Source organism: Bemisia tabaci, chromosome 10 (assembly GCF_918797505.1).
Source record: "Bemisia tabaci chromosome 10, PGI_BMITA_v3".
Taxonomy (NCBI): Eukaryota; Metazoa; Arthropoda; class Insecta; order Hemiptera; family Aleyrodidae; genus Bemisia; species Bemisia tabaci.
This window is the reverse complement of record NC_092802.1, coordinates 20010563-20025450: the sequence shown is the minus strand read 5'-3', so window position 1 is coordinate 20025450 and position 14888 is coordinate 20010563. Positions and strand designations below refer to the sequence as shown.

General features: G+C 38.8%; 1 protein-coding gene across 2 annotated transcripts; it reads right to left on the bottom strand.

The window, feature by feature from the left end:
- Positions 1-1131: 1131 nt before the first annotated feature.
- LOC109036900 (facilitated trehalose transporter Tret1) lies at positions 1132-14371 on the bottom strand. Of its 2 annotated transcripts, XM_072305197.1 has the most exons (7): positions 14166-14371; positions 13414-13604; positions 7305-7443; positions 6284-6568; positions 3816-3916; positions 1576-1765; positions 1132-1377 (listed from the first exon to the last, which is right to left on the bottom strand). In XM_072305197.1, exons 2-7 carry the CDS (start codon positions 13513-13515, stop codon positions 1169-1171), a joined length of 1026 nt encoding a protein of 341 aa, XP_072161298.1. In that variant the 5' UTR covers positions 13516-13604; positions 14166-14371; the 3' UTR covers positions 1132-1168. The 2 variants fall into 2 exon arrangements, with proteins under 2 accessions (XP_072161298.1, XP_018906865.2); XM_019051320.2 differs by lacking the exon at positions 14166-14371 and having other exon boundaries at positions 13414-13684.
- Positions 14372-14888: the final 517 nt, after the last annotated feature.

Here is a 14888-nt window from a genome sequence, read left to right as displayed (position 1 = left end):
CCATGGCTACATTATAGAAAAATACGCATCTTCGACTGCGGCGTTGCAATTCTCTCTTATGTTTTATTGCTTTGAAAAGGAGATCAATCTTTTTTTTGTATTTTCTGTGCATTTTTACCGCATCTGAAAATATTCAATGATAGACACTGTATCGCTTGCGCTAGTCACATAATCTTTTAGCGGCTCTGGTGCTTGCACTAGAGCTGCTATTCCGGACGGTCCCAGCTGGGGAGTATCAATGCAGCATGTTACATTGTAGAGACCGCGCGTTGGTTGATGGGAATCGGCGCCATTTTCGGCTATGTTCCTTGTCATGACTTTATTTTATTGCATACTGTTTTATTGTTAGTCAATGCTATGTTGTGTATTGTATTTTTGGAATCATGGTGATACAGTCAACAATTCAAAACCTGTTTGTGCTTTTATCTCGTGATGGAAAAAATGTACTTTACGTTCAAAATTTGAAAATTTGAATTTTAAAGTTTTCGCGGTTAAGGAAGCTTTAACCACTGGGTTGGAGCTTCCTAGTCATTTACTCGATATCAGCTGATAGCAAACAAAGGTTACCAGGAAACCGTAAACGTCTAACAACTATCGTGGCCATTGGGGCGATTATTGAAATTATATCGACTGTATGTCGCCGCTTACGACAGGACATAGCCCTATCTTAACTGTGTAATATATCGCAATTCGATATTGTTTTGATTTTTAAAAGGAGCAATTCATTCATACAGTTCCGATTAGTTTTTGCGAACGGGCCCTTAACCTACGGCACTCGGCTACAAAAGTTACAAAACATGAATCGACAGTTGTCGGATTGTACATCAATGACAAAATATGTCTAGGCCCTCATTCTTGACTACAACTACTGCCCCCAGAGCCGCTCTCCGACGCCAATGCGTTGGAGCTTCCTGCTTGTTTTTAGGATTACAGATAATAGACAAGCAGAAATTAATAAGATCTGTCCAAAAACCAGGTTTTTAGGTTTACAAAAACGTCCGGTACTTTATTACATTATACGTATTTGAAGGAAAAGGCGGCTCCACTTTATCATGGATTTACTTATCTGGAGGATTACTTCAACTTCTGAAATCTATGTCAATGATATTATAACAAGGAGTTCAGTGATTTCTGAAATATCAAACTAAGGAAAAATCGGAAGAAATCCTCAACTTACCAAGGCAAGATTTGGATCAATAGGGGACTCCAGCATTCTGAGTTCCTTGACAAAATAAGGCTTAATGCCGTAGACCCATGCAATGTCGGTAATAATGAACACGATAAACATCAGCCGGAGAGGACGAAACGTTCTTTTATTGGTCAGTTCCTTCAATTGTTCTTTCAAGAAGCCACCCCTTTTTGCTACAGGTTCTCCTTCTGAAAAAAAGACGTGAAGAATAATACTCGTACACAATCGATTTTTAAAAACGGTCGCAGTATATGGAATAGTCTTTTTCTCCACACCTATAACCTAATAGCATGAGCAGAAATAGGGAGCGAGGGGCCTGTCGCCCCCTCCCCTAAAAGAAAAAAGAAAATATTTTCAACCGTTCATTTGTAGGTCATATAGCACACCTTTAATCGGTAAACTCGAATATGCAGAGTTCTCTCGGCTCAGCCGGGCAGACTTCACGGTGTATTTGACTAAAGATAGGAACTCAGGTTCAACTTCGGCCGAGCTAACCCAACCTCTCAACCAGCACAGGGATTTTTTGGCCTCGTCCAGTCGACCTCTAAGTATCAGCCACGTTGGCGATTCGGGAAGCTGAAAATTATAGTAACAATAAGGTAAAACACCAACATAAAAAATATGATGCAAAAGCTTGAAATGTTGCTGCTGAAGTGTTCGGGAGGGGAAAAGACCCTATAGCCTAGAGAATCAACAATTTCAGTAGAGTAATTCTTGTTAAGTTGGGTTGAAAACTGAATTTTGAAATTTCGACTGAAAATTCTCTCTATATTTCTTTTAGAGTATGTTTTGAACAGTGCAATACGAGGGCTGTCCCAAAAGAAACCGGACTTTTGTCATAGAAGGCGAACCGAGCGTCGTAATGAAGTTTTCTGGGGCTTGTTTGAAAGCTGATAAGCTACTAAAGATGCTTGTTTTTACGGAATGCAAAAATTCGTCTTGGTAAGGGAACTACACGCTTTGGAATAAAGGAAAGTCAAACTCGAGTTGCGATTTTTGTCTTTATTTCAAGAAAAATTTAGATACATCTTTACAAAAAACCCAGGTTTTAAGTTAAAAACTTCGTTGCTCTCTTCTTCAAATGCTTAAAAATAAGGAAATTAACATTTTAAGCAGCTTACCGAGTCATCACCTATCCCCTTCAAAACACTCGCCAGCTTTGTCGATGCATTTTTGCCACCGTTTCTTCAATGCGGAGAAACACTGTTGGAAATCCTCAGGTTCGAGGAGTTGTCCATCATGAATTTTTACCGAAAGGAGAAACTGTCAATGGCGAATATTAAAATGGTGTTCTGAGACGATTACGCGAAAATGTCCGTAGAAAAAGGCCCGAGCTTTGGAGAGAGAATTCCTGGTTTCTGCATCACGATAATGCACCTGCCCATGCATCCCTCCAAATTCGCGAATTTTGTGCAAAGAATGCCATGAGTGTCCTCCCTCATCCCCCTTATTCACCCGCCCTGGTTCCCCGTGATTTTTTCTTACTTCCGCGACTTAAATCTACCTTGAAAGGTCGACGTTTTCAAACCATTCCGGAAATTCAAGAGAACGCCTTGAAGGAATTGCGATCATTCAAACCTGAGTATTTCCAACAGTGTTTCTCCGCATTGAAGAAACGGTGGCAAAAATGCATCGACAAAGCTGGCGAGTATTTTGAAGGGGATAGGTGATGACTTGGTAAGCTGCTTAAAATGTTAATTTCCTTATTTTTAAGCATTTGAAGAAGAGAGCAACGAAGTTTTTAACTTAAAACCTGGGTTTTTTGTAAAGTTGTATCTAAATTTTTCTTGAAATAAAGACAAAAATCGCAACTCGAGTTTGACTTTCCTTTATTCCAAAGCATGTAGTTCCCTTACCAAGACGAATTTTTGCATTCCGTAAAAACAAGCATCTTTAGTAGCTTATCAGCTTTCAAACAAGCCCCAGAAAACTTCATTACGACGCTCGGTTCGCCTTCTATGACAAAAGTCCGGTTTCTTTTGGGACAGCCCTCGTACATTGTTTTTCAAAAGTGGACAAAAAATTGCATTTTAATCTGGCAATAGGACTTCATTTTGCAATAATTAGGTACTGCAATCGCTGACACATTTGTAAAAGCGCTTATCTGCATATGGAAACTAAGCGCACCTACGTTGTTTCTGAAGTGCGCTGGAAAGTGTAGTTCCTAATTGCAGGATGTAGTACAATTTGTGTCTTGAGCATGGCAGTGTCATGAGTGTGATACGGGTTCAGCGGATGCAACTGGACCTCGTCATTGCCTCTGTAGTCTTGTTTTAGTCATTAAAAAATAAAATAAAAAAATACTCGGCTCAAGAATGGGTTATCCTTGAATTTGCCGTCAAAAGATATTTTCATCTTGATTCGAGCTGAATTTCTCCAGGAACAAGGAAATACATGTTTGGAATAAGCACAATAGTAGCTTAAAGTAAACAGCATCATTCTTTATTTATAAAAAACTTTGAATTGCCACAGCTCCGGTGTGTTTTCACATCTCTCAGAACTTTCTATCCCAAATAATCGCAAAGTCTCCATCAATTTTTAGGCACTGATGACTCAATTTTGAGATTTTCTGCCCGAAGGTACCCTTCCCTGGATGTCTGAAAATTATTTGAGTGTGTTGTCTAACCTGAGTCATGAATGTGAATGTGATGATAGAGCATAAACTGCTCACTAAAGCAACCGTTCGCCAATCGAAAAGGTAACCAAATAAGAACATTGTGCAAATACCTGAGAGATAAATTAAAATTAGAACATAACAGGTAGGTCAAATAGATGTAAAGATTGTGCATATATATTGTCATAATAGATTGCATCGTTAAGTTTTAGGCAATACGGATCAATGGTGAATATTTCATTGAAGTGACTATTGTAGAATTAACAATTTTACTTAAATTTTAATTAAATCTATTTGCTACTCATTTACACCAGGGTGACAAGTCTTCTTTTCAATGAAAGAGGGTATGAATCACCGGTTGAGAGACAAAAGCTTAAAGCTCTAAGCAATGGTCCATGTCGACTACATTTTATAATTAGGAACTATAATATCTGGTTCAGTTGAAAATCAACATATGTACCATTGGTTTTCCTATAGACATATGTGATTTTTCGGATGAGCTAGAACTTGTGGTTTTTAATTGCAAAATGTAGTCCATTTTACAAGGAAAAAATCGAACATCGTAAGAGATGCACTCTCTACAAAATGCAACTCAACAAAGTTCATGAGATGGACACATTGCAAAAATACACGGAAAAAAATCAGGGTAGGGTTCGGCACTACCTATGGGTAGTTTTAAGGTCGGTAGTCCTGAGGAACAGAACATGTATTCGTCAACGCTACCTCTCGCTGTTCGTAGCGCCTACCCGCCGCTTGACTGCAACACACACGGCAAGCTTGTCTCCACAAGTAGAATTTCTCTTGCGGAAGGCTAGAATGTCCGGGATGCGTATGCGCCGTGGACTGCTCGACTACGTCATCGTATTCGCCTCGGACGAGGAAAGGAAACATGGCTGCCCCGCGTCGCGTTGCCCAGTCCGGCACTTTACTTAAAGTAATAGTTTAATACTATGAGAAAAGAATCAACACCCAAAAACTCAGATTTTTCCCTGACATAAGCAAGCTGGCCAGGTTGGCCTAGTGGTTAGCGCGTCTGACTCTAGACCCATAGATCCCGGGTTCGAATCCCGGTGGTGGCGACAAATTTTCACCGAACTGACGAGTGGATCTGCAGAAACAGATTCTACTCGACCATAATCCCTGAAAATTTGAAAGCCGGAGCTATGGAGCATGAATGTTCTAAAAGTCCCCCTGATGCCCGTTGACAACCAAATAATTTCTTTGTAAAAACTCGTGCCTATAGCTAGCTATGGCTTCCTGAGCAACAAAAAAAAAACAAAAAAACAAAAAACAGGAAGAAAAGCCAAATAAACTGCAAGAAAAATGTAAAAAAATAAAAAATTAAAAAAAAAATAAAAATAATTGAAAAAACTATATTGTGTGCAGTGAAATTATACTCTACGGGTATAATCAGATTTTTTCGCACATTTTGGCAACTTTGCATCAAGTAGGCTTTAGCCCTGCCGGATCTATCCTTGGAGCCTTCTGTTTCTGTGCCTACGCGCTGCCAGATCTGTTTCTGAACGTCACGGGTCATCTAGCGTGGAACGCAAGCGCGAGGTAGGCTTCAGCACTACCTTGGCTTACGACTGCGAAATCAGGTACCGCGCGGTAGTGTTGAAGGGCAGAAACTAGTCCTCAACCCTAACTCATTTTTTTCCGTGTATCTAGTCTCTACTCAACTATGAGAAACTGGCATTCTACGTGCTCGTAAAATCCTTATCTCCTGCACATCAAGAATCAAAGTCTTCTCAAATCAAAGGCACTCGTGTGCTAGCCATCAGTTTTAGCACTTAGTAATATAGGTTAGTTGCATCAATATGCTCAAAAAGTCGACTGAAGTGCCCAAAGACATAAAGACGAAGCTCTAAAAGCAGAGCTGCTGGTCCGCACAGCGCACGCAACGATATCACGCTTTGAAAAATTCGGTTTATTCCGTCATCCATCGCGGTAGTGACACCCTTGGTTTCTTCCACCTAACTGTCATTCGAGTTACACGTTGAGTAGCTAGAGCAAACGTCTGTCTCTTTAATTGATGAAAGCAAGATGGAAGAAACCAAGGGTGTCACCACCGCGGTGGATGACGGCAAGAACTCGACTTTTTAAAGGAAGATATCTCGCTTAATATTGAACCTTTTGCTGTTTTGACGGATCTTATTATTTTTAGCTAATCTACAAAAATCAAGCATCAAAACACGATTCCGTGATCAACGCAACTTACTCATTTTCAATCTTTTTTTCACGGCTAATGAGGGTGTCCCAAAAGTCCTATCTACCCATAGTAATTTTTTTTTTTTTTTTTGAGACTTTGGGATCAATGTAAGCTGCCTTAAGGGCGCCCGGAAAATTTTGAAGGGCCTTAAAAGTGGCATATATCAATCCATTAACATACTCGCCGAGTTTCGTTCCAAAATATGAATTAGCCAAAATTTTAGAGGAACTGGATCGAGTTTTAGAGTACCATGTATAATATATATTACCTATGCTAAAGCAGGATGTTGAAGTAGTGGAGAGGGTCCCTCTCAAACGTGGCTCCCCAATCTCGCCGATGTAGGCGTAAAGGGGGGCTTCAGCCAGACCCGTGCAAAGTCCCATGATGACCGAAACGACGTAGAGAGCGTGGATGGATTCGGCGAAGTACAGGATCATCCATCCCATGAAAATGGGGATGTTAACGAGCATCATGGCCCCTTTCCGACCGAATTTATCTTGCAACAGCCCCGACGTCAGACTACCGATAGGGAAACAAAAGTCTGGAATGCTCCCTGCCGAACACATGTAACTTTTAATAGGTTTTTTTTTCGTACGCTAGATGGATCTTAGTGTCATAATGGCAAAAATACGTTTAAAAAGTGTTTTTAAGGTGATTCGATGGACGCCATATTTTGTGTCAGGACGGCATGCGATATATCGCACCAATTGGCTCCATTTTTTCAGCTACTCGTCATGTTTCTCAAATTTTGAGATCGCAATTTTGTTGTCTGGAGACTAAAGCACTCACTTACCAATTTTAATACAGAATTTCAACGTAATAAAGACTTGGTTTTTTTAGAGAGAAAATATCGCATTCGAGTGCAGTTTCGATATCAGTATCGAATGCGATGTTTTCTCTCTAAAAAAACTACGCCTTTATTACGTTGAATTTCTTTGTTAAAATTGGTAAGCGAGTGCTTTAGTCTCCTGACAACAGAATTGCGATCTCAAAATTGGAGAAAAGTGACGAGTAGCTGAAATAATGGAACCAATTGATGTGATATATCGCATGACGTTCTGACACTAAATATGGCGTCCATCGAATCACCTTAAAAGATCTTTACAAACCCTAAAATGTTTTAAAGATGTTTCTTGCAAATTTTCCCGGTGTGTTTTACAGATTTGAAAACGGGGGAATTATAAATTATTGCACAAACGACCTAGAACATTCAAGGAGATGAACTATAGTGATGCATTTTTTGGATTCTGTATTGTAAATGAACTCGATCTCAAGATTTGTTTATTTACCAAACCAAGACGCTTGATCATCGTTCATATTGAGAGGCTCCGCAGGGTTGTTGTGAAGCGAACCAAGAATGACTGTAGGCATGACCAATTCCAGCCCGATTTCGATAAACAGCCAGTTTTGCATTAGTGACGCCAAAATCTGTAATGTTCAAGAATTATCAATGGCAACTTTGAACTCAAGACGTAAGAGTCAGCTTAATTTGGGGCCAGCTTAAATGTTTAAGTGCCAACCCTCTCCCCGAAATACTCTCAAGAATACTGTGCTGAGCCGCTTTAAAAAATAATGCGTTAAAAAAAATTACAAACTTTTATACAATCTTCTTCTCCTCTCTAAAAAAAAACAAGTTGGTTTTTGCAATCGTTAGCGATAGCAATATTCGTCATGGGAACTTTTGCTTCTGGGATATGAAAATTTTAAGGTACAGTTCGTTTGTAGTATCTTCAGAATTGAAGGGGCTATGTAATTTTGTGTCGACATCTCTTTTTTAACATTTTTAATTTTTTTTCTTTGCATACAAGAAAGCTGTTATTTACCAATTATTTATTTTCGTTGGATTATGTATGGTTTTTGGAAGTTAACGCATTTAACTTTCAGTTTCGTTTTTTTCGGCGTAAAGTATGATATTTTTACTCTACGCATATGCCCGAATACGCATCATAACGACGGTGAAACTACCAAACCACGTATCTCGTTTACGGTGTTTAAAAATCTCCGCTCACATTTTATTTTTTTGAAGTAGACCAAATCAATATCATTCCTTGAAATTTTCACAGAATTTTCTCCGCACGAAGAGGAAAAATCACGGAAATTTTCAAGACTGGACGTTAAGTAGCTTTTCATTTAAAAAATAAAGTATGACAGGAAGTCTGCGACGTCGCAAACCGAGATACGTGGTTTGGTAGTTTCACCGTCGATAAGTGACCTATGTGCTTCCTAAGTTGCCATTTTTTTCATTCAAATAGATGTAACCGAAATGTTAGATGTGTACTACCTATACTACTTTCATGTCATTGCTTTATTTATTTATTTACTTTTTGAGTAGGTATAAATTGTTATTTTTTGCTGAATTTTGGAGAAAATATTGCTTTAAGAACGTGGAATGTAAATTAATTTTATTGAAAAAAGAAAATACCATCATTAATTTGGGCGAACAGAGAAAATATACATCAATATTTGGGTCAACATCTCCCTGATTATATAAAGGATGAATATATTAGTATTTCTGTATCAAAAAACTTAGCTTTTGTCTTCAGAGATACGATGATTCTAGTCCCAGTCAATTTGTTTTATTGAAAAAACAAAGAAAACAAAAAATAAATAATAAAAAAACAACTGAAATGTTAGACATACTATTTTCATGTCTTTCTATTTGTATCAATAGGTACTTTTTGCTTAACTTACGAACGTTGAATGCAAATTAACTTTATTGAAAAAAGAAAATAACGTCATTAATTTGGGGGAACATGTGGCTGATTATATGAAGGAGGTATATTCCAGTATTTTTGTTTAACATATTAACTCACGAGAAAATGTTCGCACATTTATCATCTACTATTAATTATTTTTTGATGATTAGTCTAAAACATTCAATACAACCATTAAAAAGTAGTTTCCATCGTCGGGTATCGAACTCCCGATCGCCGGGTGCCCGCACCGAATCAAAAATATGGGGCGGTTTAGTCAACTAGGCTATTACGGATCCATATATGCGAGAGTAAAAATAGCATACAAAAGACTCAAGCAATGGGCGGGACTTATCACAAGAGACTGCTTTTGGGATGATATGAAGCGCATTGCTGTATTGCTGTAGTAGTCCAGTCAATCTGGCATTTTATTTTGCGAAAATCTGAGGAGAAAAAAGTAAGACGGATTCCTATGTAATTCGGGTCGCTGAATCCGAATCTGATGTTTGCCAACAAAAATTTTGACCGGAAATGGCCGCCATCTTGAAAAAAATGGCGGAAAATCACGTTTTTCCCCCAAAATCCCCCAAAATCTCACTTATTTTGGGTTTTCGACAAAATGAGTTATCTTCACTTTAAAAGTACGTAAAATTTCCTATCAAACGGCTTTTAGATTTTTGAAATCGGACAATTAGGGTAAAAGTTATGGGCGATCGCGTTAGGGGTGGTTTTAGGGGTTGATGAATTTTTCACCGAAATTGCTGCGTAAAAACGCTGTAATGCCGTTGGAAGTGAAACAAAAATTCCGAAAATGGTTTGCATATGTCCCCCTGGGTACCAGTGACTCTCCGCCATGAAAAAATCCCCCACCCCCGCCCCTCCCCCCGCGCCCCTCATTCAATGTGCACTTTTTTCAATTAAATCACACTAATTACAGATGCCGAAAATGTATGCAAAACCCTCATGGATCACTTGGTTTTCCAACTCCCATCACCCCCCTTAATCCCGTTATGACCCCCCTCACCTACCCCTCCCCCCTCAACCCCCTCCCCGCCCCTCCATCCCTCCACCCCAAACCCTTATTAGCCATATAAGAGCCACCGAACCGATTCTGAAAGCAAGATTTTTACTTTCTCGCTCCCATAGGGTAGAGAGGAAGTATTGTCATCCTCCAAGAAAAAAAAAAAGAAAAAAAAGTTGAAATTTCATCATTTCTAGTTTTTTATTTTTTTTTACAGGCGGCGAAAATATTTTAAAGACTTCATCGTAGGCAGCTAGGAACTCAAGATGGATGTGTGGGATTTCCACCCACTAAAAACCCCTCCGCTTTGGGTGAGCGAATTGAAAAAAAAGAGCACTCAATGAATGTTGTCTTGAATAGCTGTTTCTCTGTAAAATTTTCCATAAATCCGCTCCAACCCGGTAAATTCGGTATTGTACTGACTGCTGAAATTACAGAGTGAGAAATCGCGTTGCCTTTTTTTTTGGAACTTCGGTTTGCTCTTAACTTTTTTGTTATTTAGAATGATAGTATGAAGTAGGAGCTTCAGAGAATCTGGAATGTCTGATTCTGCGTTCTTAAAAAAATCATGAGATGCAGGATAGTTGTCTCTGTCGTAACCCTTCGTTCTGATATCCTCGAGAATCATTTTTGCAGCAGTTTCCACGATACGTAGCCTTTCAGCGTTTTTATTGCTTAAAACCTGATTTTACCAAGCTTCGTTGAGAATCTTATCACCAAAAACGGGAAAAGATATCACTCATTGGTTTGATTTGGTTATTTTTTTAAGAACGGAGAATCAGACATTCCCGAGTCTCTGAAGCTCCTACTTGATACTATTATTCTAAATAACAAAAAAGTTAAGAGTAAACCAAAGTTCCAAAAAAAAGTCAACGCGATTTCTCACTCTGCAATTTCAGCAGTCAGACCTCGGTCATATAATTCGCCCATCCAAATCGGATTTTCATTGTATGTGTGCTAAAAATTCAGATCGAAAAAATTGATTGGTGTATTGAATCTCTCGCCTACGTTGCACCGTACCATGAAATTTTGAAATTTGAAACCGCTGCTATTCAAAAATCAATTTCGACACTTTCTTTCAGTTCATATTCGATAATGTGGATTTGAATTGTCAAGACGCTTGATGGAATGAACACCTTCCATGCTATGGGCGGCGTAATGTGCATCACACCACAATCATCAGTTTACCCTGATTAGGTAATACCTCGTAATTTATCTCAAAATCCGCCGGTAAAATAGCTCGGGCCTCTGCAGTAACACCCGTTGAAATTTTTGAAAAGAAACGCCACGATGGAATGAAAGACATCAAAATTCTTGATTTGCAGACTGTTAATAAATTGCCTGATCGTTATAAGATCTTAACGCTGGATTTTTTGTGGATTTATGTACATTCTATTAAAATACCGAATTTACCGAGTCGGAGCGGATTTATGGAAAATGTCATAGAGAAAAAGCTATCCCTGGTAAAAATTATCAATAGGAGCTGCGTTATTCAAAATACCTTAGGAATTCTTATAGCTGGATATAGAAGACGATAGAAAATTATTTAACTGGCTGTAGAGAGCGAAGAATTTCACACAGCCGGGCTACACGAAGCGATAAAAAAATATAAAGCCGGGCTATGGTTCCTATCGCCGGGCTGTACAGTATATAGCCTTGCTGTAGCTTTTTTTCCACGGTCTATAAAAGGCTATAAGAAATTGCATAGTCAGCTACAGAAGCTATAGGAAAACCGACAGCCGTCTGTAGGTCTATAGTATTTTAGAACACAGATCCTACTGCCAATTTTTACCAGGGATTCAAGACAACATTCATTGAGTGCTCTTTTTTTCAATTCGCTCACCCAAAGTGGAGGGGTTTTTAGTGGGTGGAAATCCCACACATCCATCTTGAGTTCCTAGCTGCCTACGATGAAGTCTTTAAAATATTTTCGCCGCCTGTAAAAAAAAATAAAAAAAAATCTTGCTTTCAGAATCGGTTCGGTGGCTCTTATATGGCTAATAAGGGTTTGGGGTGGAGGGATGGAGGGGCGGGGAGGGGGTTGAGGGGGGAGGGGTAGGTGAGGGGGGTCATAACGGGATTAAGGGGGGTGATGGGAGTTGGAAAACCAAGTGATCCATGAGGGTTTTGCATACATTTTCGGCATCTGTAATTAGTGTGATTTAATTGAAAAAAGTGCACATTGAATGAGGGGCGCGGGGGGAGGGGCGGGGGTGGGGGATTTTTTCATGGCGGAGAGTCACTGGTACCCAGGGGGACATATGCAAACCATTTTCGGAATTTTTGTTTCACTTCCAACGGCATTACAGCGTTTTTACGCAGCAATTTCGGTGAAAAATTCATCAACCCCTAAAACCACCCCTAACGCGATCGCCCATAACTTTTACCCTAATTGTCCGATTTCAAAAATCTAAAAGCCGTTTGATAGGAAATTTTACGTACTTTTAAAGTGAAGATAACTCATTTTGTCGAAAACCCCAAAATAAGTGAGATTTTGGGGGATTTTGGGGGAAAAACGTGATTTTCCGCCATTTTTTCAAGATGGCGGCCATTTCCGGTCAAAATTTTTGTTGGCAAACATCAGATTCGGATTCAGCGACCCGAATTACATAGGAATCCGTCTTACTTTTTTCTCCTCAGATTTTCGCAAAGTAGACCCCTTTTTTGGGCCAGATTGACTGGACTATAGGAGCCATGATTCGCACTGTTTTAATGCGTCTCGAGGTCCATCCCACCACGCATTCCGATCGCGGCAGTTGAGCTAAGGCAATATTTGCGTATCCATGAATTAAATCAATCAATCGAGCTCTGATTTTGACTTCTTTATCCGTAACGAGTCCTCCAGAACAATTTTCCACCTTGTACGATGGTTATTATTTCTTTACTTCTATTTTTCAAATTTGAGGTGGGATAATGGCGGCTTCTCAAGAACACCGAGGTAGGCGATCTTTTGCACCAACGAACAGAAAACTGATGGCGAAAAATAACCAATCAGAACCTCCCAAAAAAAAGAATTTGCCTAAAAACGGAACTTCGTGGTTCTGCGCAGATTTACCAGTCAGACACGACATCTCGAGGTGGAAAAAAAACTCGCTGAAAGCGAATTTTAGCAATCAACACAACTTGACGTAGAGACATGATTGGCTAAAAAATACAACGGTTTTTGATACATCGGAAAATCAACCAAAAATCGGAGACTGGGCGAAACGCTCAAGGTCGCAGAGGTATAGGGAATCCCATAGCGAAAGCAACGGAACGATTCTAATATCATGGGGAACTCCGTTCCCATGACAATAATTTCTAAATATCACGTTGAATGTGCGTATTACAGGATGTCAATGTGGTGACTAATTCTAGATAAAAAATGTACAGTGTTTCTAAACGAAAGAAGTTAATTGCACTCAACAAAACAGGAAGCTTTTCCATGTCTTTGCACCATCATCAGTGTCAAAAGTTAGAAACTACCTAGTCCATTTATTGATTTAATTAATTCTGACCAGATGGATTAGCTTCAACACATTTTTAATTCTAGCACTTGCCAAATCTTTCACTTTTTTTTTTTTTTTAAAAAAAAGTTGCTATAATAAAATGTTTTGTTCTCTAAGAAATGTCAGTTACGTTTATTTAGCTCTGAATTATATCCTGAAAATTACACGATCTCCGATTTTAGTTGTATTCACGTACCTGTGCCCACGCCGATTTTTTCGCATTTGCATACTGAAAGTGATCCTTGACGTCTTGCTCGGGAACATCCAGAAATGTAAATTGTTCGGCTGGGTTGTGCATTACGATTCTACAGAACTAGCACCGTATTAAAATTCAAAATTGCGGGTGTGAAAATTTCAGAGTTTAGATTCACCTTGACGTTGACATATCTGCAAGAAAATACAGATCACTCAAAATTCAAGAACTAATAAAAATCAATTCTGTCTCGGGATTCTTGGAAGTATGTTTACATAAAAATTGTTATTTTACTTTTGCAAATGTTTTTCCCTAGTTGAGGGATCGGCTATATCTCTTTAAGTACTTTAAATTGTATTAAATGACTGGCTTTTATTTAAACATTTGTGAAAAAGTGATACTTTTAGATAGAACTGTTTTATAATATCGATGACAAACGTGCAGAACCTCGTATCTCCATTACAATGTTTCAAAATTTCCGCACCTATTTTCTTTGTCGAGGAGAAACGAGCAAACTTTATGACTTGAAATTAGTAGAGTATTCTGCTGACAAAAGAGAAAAATCAAGTAAATTTTCAAGAGATTACGTTGGCTAGTTTTCCAAAGAGAAAATAAATTTATACAGGATGAGTGCAACGTCGCAAACGAAAACACGTGGTTTCGGACTTCGGCTATCGAGGTCCTCTCGGAACAGTATGCTGTAATGGTGGAAATGTCGGAAAACTAAAATCTAGATCGTAATTTTTTGGTCTTACCGTTGAATGTGGCCGCTCTCTGGAGGAGACTACGATGCTAAACATTTTTTTCCCCCTTTCAGGAAAGCAGTTCTTATCAAATTAGATAAAAAAATCTCAGAATTTTTCAGACTTCTACAAACTCTTGTCTACGAACGGTTAAGCCGCGAGCCTCCCACGAATGCTGACTAAGCAAACCTCGAACCACTCATATCCTTAATTTTCTACAAAAAATTAAATAGTAAGTTACGTAATGCAACACATGAACATTGTTGTCCTTTTTTAGGCTCTAAATTTCATTTGCTTTCTCAAAGTGTCTCAATATTGAAACAATGATGGGTCACCACTTAGACACATGCTTTCTCTTAAACAGCTCTTAAACATCAACGATCTCTTAAACCTCGTGAAAAAACTTACACACGGAACACGAATCGTACAGTATTAAATGGAAATTATACAAATTATGTCATTTGTGTAAACTAAAATGCCGTTTATAAAATATGTAAAGTTGAGCATCCGATTTTTAACCCCCCCTCCCCGCCCGTTTCCTCATACCACACCCTTCTCGGTGCGGTGGCGTTTGCGGACGTGGCGTTTGCGGATTCTAATTTTTCTTCCAATTTTTCATAGAATTTTGTTCGCACTTTAATACTCATTACCTGAAAATTTCATTGAAAAATATTCATAACTTTTCTTAAAAATAAACATCGTATCGAAGGAAATTTGGCAACTCTCGAATGTTCA

Excerpts from the sequence above, each read along its gene's own strand:
- LOC109036900 (XM_072305197.1), bottom strand. The coding sequence starts at position 13,515 with ATGCACAACCCAGCCGAACAATTTACATTTCTGGATGTTCCCGAGCAA. Across the intron at positions 6,569-7,304 it reads TGATCAAGCGTCTTGGTTTG|GGAGCATTCCAGACTTTTGT; the intron begins GTAAATAAACAA and ends TGTGTTCGGCAG. Across the intron at positions 1,378-1,575 it reads TTCGAGTTTACCGATTAAAG|AAGGAGAACCTGTAGCAAAA; the intron begins GTGTGCTATATG and ends TCTTTTTTTCAG.